Source organism: Tyto alba, unplaced genomic scaffold, assembly GCF_018691265.1.
Source record: "Tyto alba isolate M040663 unplaced genomic scaffold, T.alba_DEE_v4.0 Super-Scaffold_2, whole genome shotgun sequence".
NCBI classification, from domain to species: domain Eukaryota; kingdom Metazoa; phylum Chordata; class Aves; order Strigiformes; family Tytonidae; genus Tyto; species Tyto alba.
In genome coordinates this window covers 22,668,899-22,689,874 of record NW_024881282.1, presented here as the reverse complement: position 1 = coordinate 22,689,874, position 20,976 = coordinate 22,668,899, and the positions used below count along the sequence as shown (strand labels likewise).

The window sequence follows — 20,976 nt, the reverse complement described above, 5'->3', positions numbered from 1 at the left end:
CATTGACAGTGTGAATTTGTGCTATCATCCCAAATTCAACTTCAGCAGGGACATAGATGCAGATTTTACTTGGTTGTCCGTGTTGTAGGGTAGCAGTTTCTGAAACTATCAGTGTCCTACCTTTAAACCATCACTGTGCCTGAGTCAGCACCCATAGCTACAGTGGGAATGGTCACCCTGTCACTTAACCAAGAGAAAACTGATTTGGTTGGCACATGCTTCATTGCCTGGGGAGCCTGGCTAGCGTAACTACATTGATGGGTTGTCTTCTAATCTCTAATAACACCTGGCAGCCAGACAGCTCTGGTTTGCTCTTCGCTAATTGGTACTTCACCAACTTCTCCCATCTTGTGTAGCTGGTCAGCTCAGGCAGGGTGGTTAGGCTGCTTCAAAGCGCGACAGAGATCATGCCGACAGCTGCAGCTGCAAGGCTCTTTGTTTCTGCAGTTCTTATGTTCAATTTCCACCGGTGCTGAATGAAGAATTTTTAGCACTACACAATCTTGATTCAGGAATATGCAAGCTATTTTGCAGCACATGTTAGTTTTAAAGCAACAAATAAACAAATACAATAAATACAGAGACTTGAAAGCTTTGATTCCAGTCTCAAGAATTTCATCTCGCCTCTGTCATTACTAAATAATCATGTTCACTGTTTCTCTGGCAGAAATACACTTAAACCTGCCCAAAAAATGATAAGCCAAGCAGTAATGTGCTATTTTCTTTCTCCTTCAAGGAAGAAATTACTTTTTCTGAGTTGTTTTCCAGCAAAATGGCATACCCTGCTCCAAGGTCCTTGTGTGCACGCTGGAGAAAGCCTCTACTCTTGGCTGGTTGTGGTGTTAGCAATACACACAGAGATGACATTCTGCCTGGAAGGATGAGGATCCAAAAGATCATTCAGAAGATGAAGATCCAAATTATGTTACCAATAAGCCTTTAATATCAAAAAGTAGGAGAACAGCCATGAAAGGAATTGCTTCATATTTTAAAATACTGAAATTTTTGTGGTTTATATGAGAGTTTCCAGATAGTATTTTTTAAACCAATAAGCTAGACAGAGATAAAAAATGCCAAGCAGAATATAGGGTTACAACCAGAAAAAAAGCACTCAGAAGGAAAAACCTAGTCCAGCAATATTTCTACAGTGCAGTTTTTCACCATGTGGCTGATTAAACACTGCCACAAGTTTCCCAGAGGTTGTACAGTCTACTTCCTTGGAGATACCAAACTCCACTGGCCATGGCTCTGAGCAAACTCATCTCGTTGGACCTGCTCTGAGCAGGAGCTGGACTAGACATATCCAGAGATCTCTTCCAATATATAAGATTCTGTGATTTTTATGGAGTTGATCCTAGCCTCACTGATGTCTTTAGGACAGCCTCCTCCCACATGTGTCTTCTGTTCAGTCTCTTTGGATGGGATTCATTTCACATCATGAGACATCTAGCCCCAGCAGTGACTTTGGTTCCTTCAGCAGTCAGCATCAAGAAACAGGTATTTCCAGAAGCAGTTCAGTACACCTTTGTTATCCTCTCTTTCAGGACGGGGTACATCTGGACATGCCTGTCTCATTCCACTGAGTTTATGAGAGTCCAGACAAGTAGCTTAGGTGGATCACTGAACTTCAGACAGCTCCATTAGGTGAAACTAATCCCACCGTAACAGGGCAAGTACCAGCAGCTCATGGTTCATGCACAAAACACTTTTTCATGTTGCTGTTGTCTTGCATCAAATATGTCTAATTTAGATGGAGAAATAAAGGAGGAAGCTACAAGACTCATCTGCAAAATCTTCAGCTCATTTCAGGGAAGGAAAAACAACTACTGTCAACACCTGATTATGCTGGTGGTGCCACCTGGTTTTGTTCCCTGTTAGAGGAAAGCCGGGAGATGCAGCTGCTAACACTTGGAACACACACCTAAAACAATCCAAATAAATAGTGATGTTGTTAGACCTGTGGCTCTGTAGGGCAGACTGGTGAGAAACGTCAGACCATTTTGGAAAGTCTGACCAAATATGCAACTTTAGCAGTCTCCAATCATTTGTCTGCAGCTAAACAGTGACATCATTTCAATATTATTTTGAACCACTGCCTTATTTAGATTAACAGGATGCCTTCTGTGGTATAACATGGTACTTTTTCTTTTGCTTGTGATAACCAAAACAAACAAAAAAAAAGTACAGATGGCAAAATTCTTTCATTAAGCAGTCCAGCCTTTGTAATATATCTTCTGGTTTTTGTTTTTTTTTTTCTTTTCCAGAAAAGGGATTTATAAATATAACCAACTCTATAGAGGATTTTGAAATTGGTGAGGAAGAGTTTTGCTTCGAAGTTAACTTTACAGCATATCCACCAGCTAGATGTATGTGGATATTTTCCCAAAAAACATTTCCATGTAAACAAATTTACAGTGTGGATGGACGCAGGTACTTGAATAGTTTTGAATAATTTGATATAATAACGTTTCCTCTTTATATCTAATTTGAACTGCTTAATGTCTATGTTTTGTACTCTCTTTGTGCTTTTAAAATGTGGGTGGGCCACGTGATGAACCAGTGCTAGCAAAAGACATCCAAACATTAATTTTTCTTTCAACAGCAGTTCACGTAGATAACCTCTAGAATCACTTTATTCTCCATGTTATAATAAAACCTTTGGTACGTTGTGTTTCTAGCAAGCCTTTAGTTTGTATGCATTTTGCCATTCCCTTTCTCTCTAACATCATTTCTCAGTTACAGACCTGTTGCAGTTTTCATACTGGATCACAAGTTCTACACGTTCCCCTTCTGTCACCCTGTTCTTGATGATGTTCCCCGTGTCTTTCAAACTGCTCAAATCAAGTCCAGGGCCCTGTCGTTTCCCAGGCCGCTGTTAGATCTGTTCGACTGTGCCTATGCCACAGAAACATACCGTTCTGCTCATTACCCAGGTCATGTATTCTTCTGCAGCTGCAAAACATGTTTTGAATAAACCTGTTAGTTATCTACCTTTTCTGTTATTTCCTACAATGAAGTTCTGGCATGAATCCTGTTTAAGACTAATGATTTCTCCATTCCCTAGGCTTTCTAATTTCTTGATAACATTATCTAATTTCCTTCAGTGTTTCTTTCAGAGTAGTCCCATGGCTTTCAAGGTAACAGCTCTTATTCACCTCAATGAAAATAGAGCCAAGTTGCTCTTTTAAAGTTTTAGCTTTAAAACCAAGCAGTACCTAGGCAGAAGTTAATGCGGCTGCACTGATTTCTTCTCATATTCTTAAAACCTCTCTTAGCATCTACATAAAACTGTGTCACAGCCTTGATTACACTTTTTGTTATTTCTTTCCTTAGCATTTTAGTACACTTGATTCTATCTGCTAGCTTGTTAAGTCATCTTTGCAACAGACCGGCCTTTTCATCTGCATCAGATGATGTATTGGAGTCAGACCTTCATGAGGTTCAGAGACAGCTCAGTTCAGATTAGTAAATTGTCATCTCCTGGCAGTGGCCACAGGAACTCTGTCCCTGCTGATAAAGTGAGGGCTGTCAGCAAACTTTGATAGTGTTGGGTGGGTGTCGGTGGCTAATCTGCAATGTCTGACGCGAGCCAGGCAGATCTGTTCTTTGTGGTCAAGACTGATTTTGGAAACGAGGTCTCAGGGGACAGCCATGAGCATTTGCTCATCCTTATCCAGTAGGTACCTCCCTCCAGCTGATAATGCTGCGTGGATTTGCTTTGCAGCTGGTGTGGACCTCTTCTCGCTGCTTATAAGAGCAGGAGTCACTTTTGCTTGGATGATTGACAGCTGGTGTAAAGTCAATCCAGATAAGAAGAAGGTGCTGCGGGCTGGGCCAGCAATAACAATTTTGAGGACTCTTGAAATAGCTTAGGTAACCCTCGTTAATCAGTAAGGTGCAGCTGCTGGCAGCCGGGGGTTTCGGGGCTGCTCCAGATGGCCTTTGCAGCACAGAAGTAGCGGTTGCTGAGTGCTGATCCCCGTCTGCCGGACAGGAGAAGGTCCAGCCTGTGTCCCCGGAGCAGCATGTCCTGGGCTGGCTCAGCCACCACCAGCCCTGCACTGGCCACGGCCATGGCCACGGCTGCCTCACCGCCCCAAGCATCACCACAGCTTGGGCTGGTGGCTGCTCCAAACAGATAACTCAGCTATCCGTCTGACTGCGCTGTGGATTAAGTACTTTTTTTTTTTTTTTTTTTGAATGTTCATTTTAGGTAGTTATACTTTGCATTTATTTATAATCCTATTTATTTTATGGAGAAAAAAAATATAACTAAGGGAAAAATACATGAATTTAGTGATTATTTCACCTGACAAGTACATTCTTCTATAAAAACATCCCACACAGATATCCATTTTTGGTTGAGTACTAGCATTGGATAGATAGGTATCACCTGAGAAAAAGAGTAGAGGTAGATATTATATTCAATTGGAACTCCCCAGAAACAGCAAGGGGTAGGGGGGTCAGGAGATTCTGCCTATAAGCTGTAGCACTGCAGATTTCAACGTGTTTTTAAAGCAGAAGCTTTTTCAAAGCAAAATAAAAAAGGTCATCACATACCTTAATGTATTGTGAGCCTAACTTTGCGTATTTTAGTTGGTTTCTGTGTAATCCTGTCTCCCAACACTTCTACTTTATTCCTTTCATATCCTTTTTCATTTCCTATTTTTCTTTTTCCATTTTTTTTTTTATTTCTGCTCTCTCCCTATCAAATTGTTCTTCCTGATTATAGATCATATTAAATTTTATTAATTAAATCTGTAGCCTTCTTTAGCTTTTAATTTCAGGTCCCAAGGATTCATATCTCCTATCAATGCCCTTACGTGTTTTCAGAGATTCCTTCAGAATTTCCATTTTCTATTTGCCTTTGTTGTGTGTTTTAACACACCACTGATTTTCACTTCCCTTCTAAGAGCAAATGAGTTTTCATACACAGAATGACCTCTGTTAAATTTATATTTATCTCACATCCCCTTATATTTTCAGTTATCAAAGACACTCTTTTTTAATTACTTTCTCATTATTTCATTAGGATTTAATCCTTCAGATTTAGGATTTCAAAAGCAACAGATGATTTATCATTTCTCTTGCCTTCAGTATTCATTCTGAGGCACCTTAAAAGGGGTCTGATTTTAAAAAGTTCCTGAGTTCAGGGAGATCTTTAAGGCCATTTCAGATGAAGACATTCAAAAGTCAAGAACTATATGAAGGTGTTGCCTTAGTCAGAAGGCAAAATTGGCAGTGGCTTCAATTTGAGTTTTCTTGCTCTAGAATTGCAAGGTGATACTTTGTCTCTTCGTTCATTTGTGTGTATCCTGCTCAAGGAGAAATACCCTGATTTTAGTTATCCAGATTTCTTGTTCCAAGCTTATTACTGCATTCTCTTACTTTGCAAATTACTGGCATATGCTGTCTTTTTTCTGTTTGCTTCAAACTCCCTGATAAGCCCACTTGCCTTGACCACTAAAGGTGATTTGGGGGCCTCCTACTCAGTTTTCCTTGAGCAGCCAGCTAAAACATCTGCCCCCAAAATGCCAGCAACTAAACATAAGAAGAGATTTTCTTAAGTGCCCTTCTAATGTTGGTGAGTTGCAATAGCTGCCATTTAAATATGATAATCATCCTGACAATAGTCAAAAGGATAGCATCTCTGTAAGATGATACATTCCCTTCTCCCTGCCTCATGCCATGTCCCATAAATGAGTGACTCAGTAAATCAGATGTGCAGGAATCTTTAAGTCTCTGCAGTCCTCTGGTGTGAGCTTCTGCCCAGGGACTTGTTAGAGCCCTCCCTCACCATTTCTATTGTCATAAGCCATTTCCTGCATGGCTTGGGTCTTGGTTTGCTGCCATCGCCGTAGGGGTTAGTAGAAGGCTGGCCTTCCTCCTGCAGAAATATCTTGATGGTTGGTGCTTTGTCTCATTGATAATGAACTTATGATGTTCATTTTTTTTCTGAGATTTTGTCAGATCTTTTCATTTGGAGAGGTTTATCTTGTATGATCCTACCTGTCATTGTTATTTCCTCATGCTGTTTATCATATCAGCTAGAAACTCTCATCAAAATCCTTTGGAGAGTAGAGAGTTTGCTTCTTTGCTGTTCTTAGCACCTGTGCCTGGAAGTGTTATATACCTTGTCTTCCAACGGATTGGTAACAAAATCACGACCTGACAGCCCACATGCCCTCCAGGAACTATGAGGAACATTGCAGAACAAAATCAATACTGCAGGAAAAAAATATCCTCTTATCAAAACAGTTACATTCTGGGGTTCACATTCTCTAATGAAAAATAATTTAGTCTGGGTTACTCATTAGAAGATGTTAAATTGTTTCAAACATATATATGGGTCTTGACTACATTTAAAATCTTCTTCAAGTTTGTCTCTTGTCCTTTTCCCTCCTTTTCTTTGCTCCACAGCATTTTGTCAAAGTTCTGCAACCATCAGCACCAGCCTGGGATATATGTGTTTTATGCTGAAAATGATGATACAGTCGTGACAAAAAAATTCACTCTGTACGTGAGAAGTAAGTGAGAAAACAATCCCTGTGAAGAGTTTGCAAAGTCTGCAATTTTGCCACTGATATAACTGGAGCTAACATGTTGCTTTTCCCTTGGTATTGCCTATTTCACTTACGTAGGTTTATTGTTAGAAATAGAGGAGCACAAGGCAAAAATGTGATTCTCTTCACACTGCACTACACTGCTGAAATCCAGGCACTGGGCCAGAGAAGGATGCTGGCTGCTTGTGGGTCGTATTGCTTGTGTTGGTCAGGGATGGAGAACAGAGGAAGGAGGAGGAAGTTATTCTTTTTTTTTTTTTCTCTTCCCTTTAGTCTGCCGTAAACAGAGAGGACACAATATGGTAAATTAGTCATATACTGAGAAAATTAATATTTCTGAAGAAAACCACAAAGCCTAGGAGCTCTGTAAAATACAGTGACTGTAATGTAACTCTCCAGAGCTGGAATATATGTGACTGCTGTAGAGACCACGTGAGATACACAGTCCTCGTTAGGTATTAGCTTTCCATGGTGTGTTTACATCATTTTTTTTTCCTAATGCTGTTAGTGAGTTAATGCAGTTAGTCTGGAGACCCTTTGGGGTGTGACCCAGGGGTTAGGGCTGCAGTGCCTCCTATGCCCCTGCCCACGATTCACGCACACGCAGAGCCTTGTCTGGTGCTCACGGTTACCTCCCTTCTGCCACGTGACTGCAGCACCTCGCCCTTGCTCTAGCTTAGGGATCGTTGTTTTTCACACACTATTTATAAAGGTGTACACTTTGTACGAGCCAGGCTCCCAGAACTGGGGTGTCAGGGGAGTCCTAGGGCCGAATGTTTGCTCCAAGTCAGAAAAGCAGAAGTCAAGATTTCTAATTTTGGCTCTGCCACTGTTTTGGTCTGACTGTGCCTGTACAGAGAAGTGGCTGCTCCCCTTGTCTTGCCCACACTGCTGTCCCACCAAACCAAGGCGTGGGGCTGGGGGAAGAAGGAGGACTGAGGGCTGCACCCAGCTCTCACGGTGGCATGCAGGTGGGATATTTTGAAAACGCAAAAGCAGATCTTGGTCTCGGCAGTTGTAGCATTGCCACATAAATATAAAGGTTTTGGTCACTGATGTGCTGACAGAAATTGTCTTGTGTTGCCTTGTTTCAGGAAAGCCTGAAGTAACAATGCAGTTGTTGTTCAAGCAGATCTCCTGCGTTGCTGACAGTTACCCTGCCTCCTCTTGGGTTTGGAGGAACTGTCCCGAACTCAACTCATCCAAGTAAATAGTTTTCCCTCTTTTTGATTCACTACAAAGACCGCATCTGAGCTAGTCCTTGATTAAATGAAGACTGGCCTGTAAGAAACTAAGTGTAAAATGCACTCCTGTAAGAAACTAAGTGTAAAATGCACTCTCGACCGTTTGTACAAGGTGACATGGTGGCCCTCTCCAGGGGATCCAGATCACCAAAACTAGGGAAAGTTCTCAATTTCTTTACTGACATCAAATGAAGTCTATAAAGATCTGTATCCCAGGCTCTTTACACTGCAATAAACCCCACTGGGTTTATATCAACAGTTAGATAATTACAAAGTCCAATCTAAGCTTTTCTCTTGGCCTGTCAAACTTAGAGGGCATTCAGTGAATGCATTGGTTAATATGGGCTTGATTAATTGGTTAAGCTTTGGTTAATACAGCTGTTATGGTGACCAGTAAAGACAGTGAGAGTGTTTTCTGTAAAGTTAGTGAGAGTGTTTCCATTTCCTCTATTTATTTAGGGAAATGAGTCAGGCCCTAAAATTTCAAGAGATGCTGAAACAGCTTTGAGCTGTTTTATGAACTATGCGGTTTTTATTTGTTACTCCAAAGAACTAATAATCCCACGGTGCAGATGAGTGCTGGATCAAATTGCCTTTTGGATGATTGTGGATAAACCTCTAAGTATTTTAACTAGATATAAAAAAAAAAAAAAAACTATCTAGACCATTTTCTCATCTATACCTCTGAAAAGGCTTCCTAATATCAATCTGTTTGTGCAGAAATGGAAGAGGAAAGAAAACATCCAGCTAGAGAGTTTTAAATAATCCTTAAAACAGCTTTCTGGAAAGAAAATGCTATGACATTTCTTTTCTTGGGAGCTTCCACATGTAGAAGGTAGTACTATGTGTAAAGTTGAATAACTTTTATTTATTTACTTATTTATTTATGTGGACAGTAAATTAGGCAGTAAGCTGGTGAATGATAGGAAAGCTAAAAGTCAAAATTATCACTGCGTGAGCTTCCTTTCCCTCGAGTATAACATTCCCTCTTTCTACATATCAGGTCTTAAACAAGTCATTAATACAGGGTGGATGCTTTCCATCTTGAGTGAGAGGAACTTCATGGTTGAAATCGCACACCTTCAGGGAAAGGAGTTAGAGCTTTTACTTGTGGGTTTGTTTTGTATTTGGAACTACTCAGTGATTTCAGTGTTTGAGGTAAAGGTGAAACCAGTGGGAATAGGTGTGGTAGTGGGGGGTCATGTCAGCTGTGAAAATTGGTGGAGATCCTGGAGGTGAGGGGCTGCAGGTGCAGTGATGGAGACTGGGAGTGAGCCCAATCTAGGAGGTAGGGACCCCAGTCCACTCCCCGCTGATCCTGCCATGTCCATCACCACAAAACAAGACTGGCAACTGCTCTGAAGCCTCACTCTAACAGTGACAAAAAAACAGCCCGTCTATCCTTCCCTCCCTTCCAACAGAAACATAAGACATGTTTTGAAGCATCCCACCTTCTCCCCTGGAAAACGCCACTGTAAGCCAAAGATCAAAACAACTGGTCTGTTTGCTTTTTCAGCTGTACAGAAGAAATCACTGAGGGGATTCACAACTTCTTGCCAGAGAGGAGATCCCTGGGGTCATGGATTTCAAGCAGTACTTTAGATGTAAAGGAGACGACAACCACCTTCTCAGTGGAATGCTGTGCAAACAATTCTGCTGGTTCAGCCTGTGAAAAGAGTTTCATTAACCTGTCAGGTACCACAAGCCAGTGCTTTAACACAGGTTTTTCCAATTAAAGCTAGCGTGGTAGATCTTATGGTATTTTTTATCTGGCTAAATGGCTGACCATGCAACGGCATTGCAGGTAGAACACAAGCATTGTGAGCATACAGTGTGGGAAATGGTGGGTGAATGGGAGACATGTCTCTTTTCTCTGGTCCAAAAGCAGGGGCCTCTCCCTAAAAGGAGCAGAAACTTCACACAGATAGGAACTGCAGGATGTAGCCATGGCAACGGTGGGGTCTGCTTTTTTATTTCATCTTGGTAATCCTGACCTGAAACCTGGAGGCGTCAACTTTGGGAAGAGCTGAAGCCACTTTGGTAGCTCTTCTCTCTTGTTCCTCTCCTGGAAGTCACTGTGATGCTGCTAGAAATGCCCGAGGGAGCTCTCTTCGCCCCATGGAGGTCAGTGCACATCCAGTCAAGAGCATGGCTGAGCCAACAGACCCACTCGAGTGTCAGTCCCTGTCTGGGAAGCAGCAGCAAGTACTGGGGGAAGAGACTTTCTTAAACTGCTGTAGGCAGGTGGCAGAAGACTAAGCCCTGGTTTGGGAATTTCTGTGCAGTCTCTCTTCTTGCTGAGGGCACGAGAGATTCTGCCCTTGTCGAACAAACAAGTCAATATGGTTATTTGTCCCTGCAATTTGTACTTGTAACGCCATATACATTCCATAGGGCAAAATATTTCAGTTATAGTGAACAGTGCTGTAGCACCTGGGAAGTGTTTTGAAGCACCCAGATATTTGCAGTACAGAGATTTCCTTTGTCATGGATGAAAAAGCTGTTTGGTGCTTTTGACTACAGCTGGCAGAAGCTGCGACCCCTGATAGAGTTTGAGCATCTATGTTGAAATTGCAGTAGAAAGTAGCCGTAATACTTATGCTCTTAGAAACTATCAAAATATGAGGGCAGGTCTCGTGTAACACTTACCTACCCACCGGCACCTTACAGTATGGTCTTGATTTGTTAAACAGGCTCCTGGCTGAGCAGCAGAGCAATGCTCCCAGCAGGTTGTGAACAGTCCACCCGCTGATAACTGGTGCTTCTGTACCTAACGCACACAGTCTGGGGGAAGGCACAGGGAGAAAGGAGGGACATGCAGGTGAGAAGAGGAATTAATTATTCCTGCTTATGCTCACAAAGTCCAATCCATGGATCACACCAACACCTCCGTACACTTAGACTTATTAATTGGTGTAGCATTTTTTTTATGGAATGAAAAAAGATGCCAGAATTACCCAGCACTTAACAACTCCTGCCCAGCTCTTTTCTTTGCACATGGTTCCATCCCATTCCCCATGCAGAGGAGGCTCAGGCATGAGGGGACTGCCAACTGGCAGAACTGACCAAGCCACCATGCATTTTCCTTGCACCTTTAGCTGTACACATGAGCTCTGATTCACTGGGTAGTAATATGTATCTCTTAAAGTTTCAGGAGCTGTTTCTTCCCTCCCGGACAACTCTACATTCTATGTCTCTGTTGGATTTTTACTCCTGTTGATTGCTTTTTTGTCTGTATTCATTTTTCATAAATACAAAAAGGTAAAAGTAAACATAAAAACCTGCCCCGTCTTCTTTCATTCCTAGCAGGCTGTTTCTTTTTCTCTAAGACTTATTCAATCATTTTTTTTTTCTTCCAAAGCAATTTAGATACGAAAGCCAGATGCAAATGATACAGATGATAGGCCCGCTGGATAATGAGTACATCTACATCGACTTCAGAGAATTTGACTATGATCTCAAATGGGAATTTCCCAGGGAAAATCTGGAATTTGGTGAGCAGTCCACAAAGCAAACCACATTGTTAGACTAGGAGGCTGTGCTGTACTAACTGCAAATAATATTGGCATATTGTTTCTTGTAGGACAGGTCCTCGGTTCTGGGGCTTTTGGGAAAGTGGTGAATGCGACAGCTTATGGAATTAACAGTGCAGGAGATTCAGTCCAGGTCGCAGTCAAAATGCTAAAAGGTATGATAAACTCTGGGTGCCTTTCGCAGGCAGTGATGTATTCTGGTGGCTCCAATGCAGAAGCGGTGTTGGGAAAGATCCCTTCATATACAGACTTTTAGCAGCAGCACCTCACAAATGCTTGGTTTCAAAATCCTTTCAGAGTGCTTTCAAAATCCTGTTTCAGTTTGGAAAGGCATTGCTGAAGTGCCTTATTCCTACAGTGTGTTGCATTTTGTCCTACACACCACAGATCTGTGTGGTGTGGGGAAGTACGGAGCTGCTCTGCTCTGCTCTAAAGAGGACAAATGTAAATTCATAGTGCAGATTAGCCTGCTGGTCATGTTGGTGACTCTGTGGAGTTTGGAGTAATATCCCTTATTCCTGTAGTGCTGTCTAGCTGTTGCACACCCTTTACCTTCTGCTTCTGAGCTAGCTTGTTTGCAAAACTTCCTGCACATCTTCCTGTAGTCCTTTCTTCTTGGTGACACAAAGCAATTTCTTTCCATCCCTCCTTATGGGTCAGGCTTCTTAAATCTCTAACCCTCCTTGCTGCTTTGCTCTGGCCTCCCTCCAAAGTGTCTTGACCCCTCATAAAAGCAGTGTCCAGAAGCAAACCTCCCTGGCAGCAAGCAGAGGAGGAAGGATGCCACACTGGGTCCCAAGTACCACAACTCTGTTCATACATAATAGGACGAGCTTTACGTTGGCAGCAGCACCAGCACCCTGCTCGCCTGTGAGCCCGCACAGTCCCTTCCTGTCAGCACTGCCATCCAGCTCTTCATCCCCTATTTGCACATGTGCATCAGCTTTTCACTTCCCTGGTCCACTGCTTTACAGCTGTCTTTATGAAAGTTCAACTTGATCATTTTGGCTCATGTCTCCAGTTCGCTGAGGTCATGAGGACCAAATACTTGCTGAAAAACAAGTGCTGAAAACCAGGGTGGCCTTCTTAGCTATTGGATTGCAACTGGTTGCATGCCATATGGCTGTTAAGAGATCTTTTTTCTCTTAGCATTTCTTTCCAGCAAGGGTTGACTGCCATTTTTTCTGTGATTGTGAACACCTTAATACAGTGATGTCATTCCTTACCACCCAAGAATGACAAATATGGACATTTTGTGACTACTTTCCTAAGTATTCAAATGATCCACGCTCATGTGCACATTTGTTTTCCACTTTGGGCAAAAACTTTTTATACATGCAACAATTTTTTAAGGTGTTCCCAAATATCAATCAGATTCATTTGAAATGAAGACTTACATGTGACAAAGTATCACAACCATTTACATTTCTATTTCTTTGCTGGAGATTTCCAAACCTACGTTATTACTTTTACAGAAAAACCAGATGCTTCAGAAAAAGATGCTCTAATGTCTGAACTGAAAATGATGACTCACATTGGAAGCCATGAAAATATTGTGAACCTACTAGGAGCTTGTACTGTGTCAGGTAACTTGTGGAAATGTACCAATTAAAACCCTTAGACTAATTAGGACTCCTGAACAGAGAAGTATCAAATAATTGATCACTGAAAGCAGTGTGAAAAACATCCAAGCTATAATTAATCACTAATTACTAGTGCTGCTGTTCTCCTCTTCACCCCTGAATCCTGTCTTTGCCCAACCAATTTTGCTGACACAAAATAAAATTAAGATGAACTCAAAGCAAAGTTAAGGCCATGCATGTGTACAGAAAGGGGTTCTTTCTAATCATACTTACATGAAGTGATACAACAGCCCTTCTATAGAAGAGGTTTGCCTGTTATGGTGGTGATGGCACTGGTATGGGCCAGTTTATTAAGTGAAAAGGAAAAACTTGTCTGGTGTAAGGTATTTTTGTATCCACGTGATTATGTTCGCATAAGAAATTTTTTTTTTTTTTTAATCACATGGCTCACCAAACAGTGGTGTTGTAGAAAGAAAGGGGAAAATGGCTAAAAGCTAGAGAGGAAAGAAAAGAAACTGAAAAAGAGCAGGAGCTGGAAGGATACCCAAAGAAAGGGTAGGAGAGAAGTGAATAATGAAAAGGAAGAAAACTTTTGAAATGACTGAATGTAAAAATAAACTGAAGATGGAAAGAACTAAGCAAAGATGGGCTAAGGTGAAAGTGGCAAGATATTATCACTAAATAATTATTGTGTGACTCATGTTATCATTGAGCAAACATACACAGATATTCTTGTCCCAAAAACTCCTCTGGCCAGTCCAGCAGTGAAGAGGAGTGGGTGAAGAGAGGCTAAAAAACAGATCACACAGGGGGTAGGGCAGGGTTTTACCCAGCGTTTGTCCATCTCATGAATTATAACATCTGCCACTGAAAAACTTGACAGATTTTCTGCCAAGGATATTTATTAAGTCAGAAAGACTAAAAAGAACAGTTAACTCTTGTTTCCCCAGTCTGCAGTAGTGTCATACAGAGACATTTGAGGCATAAGAGGAAAGCAATAGATTGTTGGTGGTGGCTTAGCTGATTTGAAACCATACAGGCTGCCACTGCCTTCTGGAAAATTTGGCAAGATGTGATGGTGTAGGTAGGAGAGCGGCAGGGAAGACCTGCTTAGTCGGGCCAGGTAGGGCAGGGACAGTTCCAGCCTTACCCAAATCCCATGTTCAGAAGCATTTACATGGCTCTCAGCACTGTCAATCTGTCCTCTGAGAGGGTTTTCACAGTGTGCCCTACCTTGCTTGACAGGGGCCTTCTGGCAGAAATGTCCACAAATTCATATTCAATCCTTCTGAGCCAGAAGAGGCAATGCCAGGGGAAGACTTTGCAGGAGTGATATGTGATGACTCTGAGCTGTCCCTGGGACGTTCCCTCTGCTCCTGCTGGCTTGTCATGGCTTCCCTCCAAGCCTACCTGGTCAGGAATTGGGGGTATTTTTAATTCTTGAGAAACTGGCCTGACCAGTGCTCTGCTCCACTCAAACACATCCCCTGTAAGGTCTTTCCCTCCTATAGGTCCTCTCAGCAAACACACTTGGGTTTCAGGTGGCCTCCATGAAAACAGAAGGATATTTCTAGAGAGTGAAGGGAGTGCAGATAAATGAAAGGGCATAGGTCAAATGATACCAATTTGTACCATCAAGGTAATTAGCAGGGGTCATCTTTTGCTTGAACCATGTATGGTTTAGACATATGTTGCATCTTTATAACCTGTGCTGTCCTCCCCAGTGCCACTGGTATGGGGAAAGATCTTTGTGCCTTCATAGGCATTTGCAATCCACCTTGGGAGATGCACCACGGGGAAGAATCAGCTACACAGACTTTCCAAAGGGACAGTTTACAGTCACTAATTACAGTCAGTAAAATTTACCTGCCCGTCAGTGCAGGTTATCTACCTGGGACGGGAAGATGCTTGGGACATTTCATACAGATTTGTCCTGGGAGAAAATGAGGCATCACTAGGGCTTTAATGGGAAGAGTGCTATAGATAGCAGGAGGCATTTACATTTCCGACTATTTCAGGACCAATCTACTTGATATTTGAATACTGTTGTTATGGTGACCTTCTGAACTACTTAAGGAGCAAGAGAGAAAAGTTTCACTGGACACTGACAGATATTTTTAAACAGCACAACTTCAGCTTTTACCACAATATCCATTTGGACCAGAAATCCAGGTAAAGCATTCCTCAACAGTTTAATACTTTATAAAGCTACTGTCTCTTTTTAAGCTGCATTCTCAGCTGAAACTATTGAACTCTTGAGAATGTACCCTTACATACTTTAATATGCAATGCCTTGAGAGGAACTGAGACTTGATTCTCCTTATGATGGACCTCTCACTAGGACTGCAAAAGACAAGCAACCCCTTGTTTCTCTTTCCAGTTTTGAGAAGACTCACGTCTGTGCACAGATTTTTAACAGCAACAATTGATCATGCTTTTTCACTGCAAAACAGTTTGTGTGTAGAAGGTTATGTGATGCACTATCTGTAACCTTTGAAAATGTGTCATCCACTCCAGGAAGGGAACTCACCTCAAATATGGTGGGAATATGACTCTATGCGGAGAGGATGAATTTGAAATCACACAAAGAAATCAAAACATAAGCAGTGACATCTGGATCAAATGGGATTGTGCTGTATTCTGAGGAAGGTAAGAGATTGATTGCTTTTATATCTAGTAATTCTGTTATTATTATATTTATTATATTATTGATCTAACTAGACCAGATTCAGTGACACAGGAGGGCCCTTTCTACCATATGTCTCTCTTCCCTCCTGGCAGGAATTTTGCTGGAGAAGGACTCAACAACACTTAAGACATGAGGCATTTGTTTCTGGTCATGTTATACATAATATTTGAGTATGAAAATATTCTTTCCTTTATTTTGTGTCTGAGCAAAGGATGTCAAATATGGATGCTCTTTGTGATGTTATTCTTGGTAGGAGCACATGAAAATCCTTTCAACAGTCAGTGAAAGTAATCGGAAAGTGAGGAAGCCTATGGAAAACTCGTACTTTTGTTTTTTACAGATGAAATTAAGCATGCAAGCAGACAGATGGATGAAGAAGAGGAGTTTAATGTGCTCACTTTTGAAGACCTTCTTTGCTTCTCTTATCAAGTTGCCAAAGGAATGGAGTTTCTTGAGTCGAAATCGGTATGGTGAAGGGTAGCAAACTGTTTAGATAGAAAAGATGGTAAAAATCGATTAGACTATAAAAGGCAGACTGAAGAGCAGAGCCACTCAGTGGCAGGCTTGATCTGTATCTCCATCCCTGGCTTTGCAGAAGTGACTGGATTGCAGTTTTAGGCATGACCCTGAGTAAGAAGTGGCTGCACTGCACACTTCCATCTGCTTCGTCCCTGTCCCCTTGCCACCAGCCATGGGGGGCTGCCCAGCTTGCTCATCCTCCAGACTGTTTAAGTGGAAGGAGGCACCTCCTCAGAGAGCTCTGAGACAAGGGAATTACCTTCTTCTGATACCAAATGTGGCAGAGCATTAACCCTTCCTTTCCTTCTAAGTGCATTCACAGAGACCTCGCTGCCCGGAATGTACTAGTGACCCATGGAAAAGTGGTAAAAATATGTGACTTTGGCCTTGCCAGAGATGTAGTGAATGACTCCAACTACATCGTCAGGGGCAATGTAAGTTCCTGAGTGCTCTCTGGTTTTCACACCATTGTAAGAATAATAAGGAACCAAGAAAGTGAATATTTTAATTTTCAGATTCCTTGTTGGCTTTATAGATATCTGTACAGACAGTGCAGAAAACTCACTTTTTCCTGCTCTTGGCAAATGCAAATTCTTAGCTTATAATTAACCTAATCAAGCTAGTACTGTAAATGAGGTGGTACCCATGTTCTTTCTAAAGTGCGCTGAAATCCATTGATAGAAGTACTGGGAATTGTTTACTGTTACAGACAATAATAAGATAGGGACAATAGCATATGTGTGGGGGTACACCAGATCCTCTGGCTACATGAAGAAGTACAGTGTGGACAAATCCATCTGAGCTACTCACTCTGGAAGTCAGAGGAGGGAAGAAGGCTCTTCCAGGGCTGAGCTCATCTCTTCCTTAGTCATCTAAAATGGATGAGATGATTTGGCTCCTTAGAAGTGCCTATTTCTCTCTATAAGTGAAATTTAAAGGGGCTACTAAGAGAGGCCCAGATTTTCACATAGCAAACATGAATTGTTCCTACTCAAGCAGTGAGAACTACAGTGAGTCATCTAGAAAGCCTGTGTCACAGCATGACCTGGCCTCCTTTCCCCCTGTCTGTACAGGCTCGTTTACCAGTTAAATGGATGGCTCCTGAGAGCTTATTCGAGAGGACGTACACAATGAAGAGTGATGTCTGGTCTTATGGAATATTACTGTGGGAAATCTTCTCTCTGGGTATGTTCCGTAACACAACAAAAGGGCAGTACTTGGTTTTGGCAGCTTCTAAATTAACATATATTCTCCAATATTTCCCACAGGTGTAAATCCCTACCCTGGTATTCAGGTTGATACGAACTTCTACAAATTAATCCAAAATGGGTTTAAAATGGACCGACCATATTATGCTACAAAACATGTGTAAGTATATTTCCTGAGTGATGCACAGCATGGATATTTATATTTACTAGGTCACTTCTGCTTGTATGACCTTTTATTTATTGTACACTGCACCTTGCTCAAAAAAAGTTGCAAGAGGTGATATCTTCCTCTAACTCTGAAAAGGGCTGCTTGATCCTGCAGGTTTTGTCTTAAAGCGGAAGTGATCAACACTAAAGGTTATGTGGGTTTGAAAGGACTAATTTATTATCCTTATTTAATGATGCCTTCCTTTCCCAGGGAGTCTCTTGTTCTCAGATCATAGATCCTTTTTTTTATTTTTTTCTTTGTGTTTTTTTTTTTTCTTTTTGCAAAAGATATGTTATACCATATTCATTTGGATATTAACTAAATCTTTGGTGATTTTTTCTAAACTTTTTTTCTTTTTCATCGAGCTTTAGCATGTTTGATTCAGTTGCAGGAGACTAGGGATCCTCTCAGACAAAAGCCCTGCTGAGGAAGAGTTGGCGGGAGCTATTCCTGTGCTCTCAGCACCTGATTTTCATCCTGTACCTCTGTGCCTGGGTGGCCTCTGCCTAGAAGGTGGTCCCCAGGAGACAAGACAGGAGAAGGTGATGGGAAGCTACAAGACATGGAGCATGGAGGAAAGGGAAGGTCTTTGGGTTGTCTGAGTTTTTCTGGCAGACATTTCATAGGTGGTCTGGGGACCCAGTGCCTTGCTATGACACTATACTGTTCTCATCCTCTCTATGTAAAGGCTGTAATGGCATTAAAGGTACAGGCAAATCTGACAGATTGACCCAGGAAAGATTGCTGGAGGGGCTTGTAAATATCAGGGAACCTATAGACCTAGTAAGTTTGCAAGAGACTTTAACAAATAGGTGCTGCACTCGTCCCTGGTGAAACTGCCAAATCTCCAAGGTGGTGTTTAAACTTCAGAAAGGTTTTTGTGATGTCAAGTTACGTAAAAAGACTTGCTGTGAAAAGTGTACTCAAGACTATAGAGTCCACAAGGAGCAGGTTCAGCCCCAAAGACAGACAGGAATTGTCTTCCTACCACTTTCTCTACGGAAGCTGGAAAACAAGATTAGCATGCTAGTATGTGCAAACCAGGGTGCAATCTTGCCCCCAACCCTATGAGGAGAATTTTACTAAGGACTCTAGGTAAAGCCATGTTCTTCATTTCACCCTTTGTCCTTATATTTCTGTATCTTTTCCTCTGACACAACACATTAAATCTGGCCTCTTTCTGAGAGTCCAACAGCTAACATGTTTTCTGTATCACCACTTTGCTCCTGCAGCTATTGCGTGATGCAGTCCTGTTGGGCCCTTGACTCCAGAAAAAGACCTTCTTTTTCTCGGCTGGTTTCCTCTCTTGCCTGTCAGCTGGCTGAGGTAGAAGGAGCAGTAAGTAAACACAGCAAGAATAAAAATGTTTCTTTTTTTTTTTTTTTTTTGTGCGTGCAGCCCCATAGATCACAACGGGCAGAGAAATAGTCATCTGGTTTCTATTCAAGTGCACCACTGTGTTATGAATACATTGCCCACGAATCTATGTAAGAGTTTGGGGACTTTTTTTCTGCCATCAGAAGGAATCCTGACCTCTCTTATGAGGATTTCTTTCCTCTCACTGCCTGCACCAGGACTCTGGAAAGCTGAAGACTCTCAGTCTGTGCTATGGGAAGGTGCTTCCCTTGGGCAGGAGCCAGTGCCGTTGGCTTTGGTGATGCTGATAGCTGCCATGGCAGGGGAGCTGAGCCTGGGCCACCTGCCAGGGATCTCACGGGGGGGTCACCGTAGGTATGTGCTGCCACGTCCTCACAGATGGAGAGCCCTATGTCATTCTCAAAGGTCAAAATAATAAACAGGATCCAAGGAAGTCATATTCCATCCTTACCGGGCTGTGATCTTTTCCTCAGGGAGGAAACGCAACTCCTTTCTAAACAATCGATTCTTACCTGGGTGTCCACTCTGGGCTAGACACATTATTTCCCAGTACAGTGTCCTTGCAAACCTTTTGTGTTGTGGGGAGCTATGAATGACTCTTGCCTCTTGCAGCCTTGAGCCTCTCTGCAGGCTGTTAGCCTGACAGAAGCTGCCGAGCATAGAGGCAAACCAATAAGCAACTTCAAAGCACACTACCTAGGAAAAAGAAAACTCCTTTGCAGTCCAGTTCCCTTCCTCAACACAGCTCTTTTTGGCTGGATAAGGTCCCTCTCTCTTAGGCAGTTGTCTGGACTCCCTCTGGAGTCAGGGGGAAGTAAACAGGCAGATGCAAGGGTGATTCTCCCTCAAGGGGCAGTGGGCTGTACCTTACAAGTGCCTGCTTCACAGGGAGAAAATCAGTTTTCCAAGTACAATAAGTAATAAAAGAAGATATCTTTTATTTCCTCTTCCCAATTCTAGGTTTACCAGAATATGAAGAAAGATGTTTCTACACACAATTCCAGCATCAAAACTAAACCATGTGTAAGCAGGGATGAGGAATCTCTGCTATCCCTGACTGTGCTCCAGCATGAAGACTCTCAGGTTGAAAAATAATCTGGGTTATGGATTAGATCTCAGTCTTTTCATAAACTCCATGTAGCATACATTTTTTATATCACCATTAAGAAAATAAAATCTTGCCAACTGCTGCTCTATTCACATTTCTTATGGGCCAGTCCATATTTACCTTACTTTGAGGAGAAAACACAATCCATTAATTTGAATCTAGCAAACACGTCTATCACAGGACAGAAGCAATGGTCTTTTTGCTCTCTGCCTACAACTGGATATCTCTTTTCCTGGTTTTATGTAAATAGTGTCTAATCAATGCATTGAATTCAGACTGTTCTTGCCATATTGCAGACAAACCCAGGAAAATCCATGGATTTTTAGTCAATGTTGACAAGCACGGACTATGCATCTAAAGAGAATGAGTGTGATTTCCAGAAATGCTGCTCACATCTTCATCTGTAGATGACTGTGAGTGTTGGAAAAAAAGGCCACTGGAGTAGCCAACTTTAGATGCCCAAATTTTAAAATATCAGCCTTGTGTTACAAGGAACTGTACATGTGAGTGTGTATAACTTTCTTACCCTGAACATCTCAACTGCTGTGAAGTTCCTAATAGGTGGCCAGTTCAGGTGAGTTCATTTCATCGATATTAAGGTACTTGGGTGGTCTCTGGTCATCCAGGCTACATTCTGCACCTGCTGATGAGAGCTAAGCACTTACAGTGAGTGACTCCTTTCCACCTAAAACAAGCATCTAAAACAAGCAGGAAGAGTGATATTTGGAGCTGACCTTCTGCCTCTCTGGTCTAGAAAATCCAGGTGGTAGTCTCCAACTGGAAGTCTTACTTCAACTGAGTTACACCTAATTCCATTCCTTGGGCTTTGTGTGTTTTAATATCAAATAAAAATGTTTGATTTTAAAGAAATTCTCTTCTGTAGCAGTTTAGGATTGTAATATCATCACTCCCTACTCCCAGAACTCAGTCTGGGTATATGGACT

General features: G+C 42.0%; 1 protein-coding gene across 1 annotated transcript in view; it reads left to right on the top strand.

The window, feature by feature from the left end:
- Positions 1-20,120, top strand: part of FLT3 (fms related receptor tyrosine kinase 3) — a 44,190-nt gene extending 24,070 nt beyond the window's left edge. The window contains 17 exon segments of the mRNA XM_032982810.2: positions 2,265-2,430; positions 6,421-6,527; positions 7,658-7,769; positions 9,324-9,502; positions 10,956-11,068; positions 11,169-11,301; positions 11,391-11,495; positions 12,816-12,926; positions 14,942-15,095; positions 15,441-15,528; positions 15,530-15,572; positions 15,953-16,077; positions 16,443-16,565; positions 17,205-17,316; positions 17,400-17,499; positions 18,780-18,885; positions 19,885-20,120. Coding sequence (XP_032838701.2) covers positions 2,265-2,430; positions 6,421-6,527; positions 7,658-7,769; positions 9,324-9,502; positions 10,956-11,068; positions 11,169-11,301; positions 11,391-11,495; positions 12,816-12,926; positions 14,942-15,095; positions 15,441-15,528; positions 15,530-15,572; positions 15,953-16,077; positions 16,443-16,565; positions 17,205-17,316; positions 17,400-17,499; positions 18,780-18,885; positions 19,885-20,019 — 2,012 coding nt within the window. The 3' untranslated portion in view covers positions 20,020-20,120.
- The last annotated feature ends 856 nt before the right edge of the window (positions 20,121-20,976 follow it).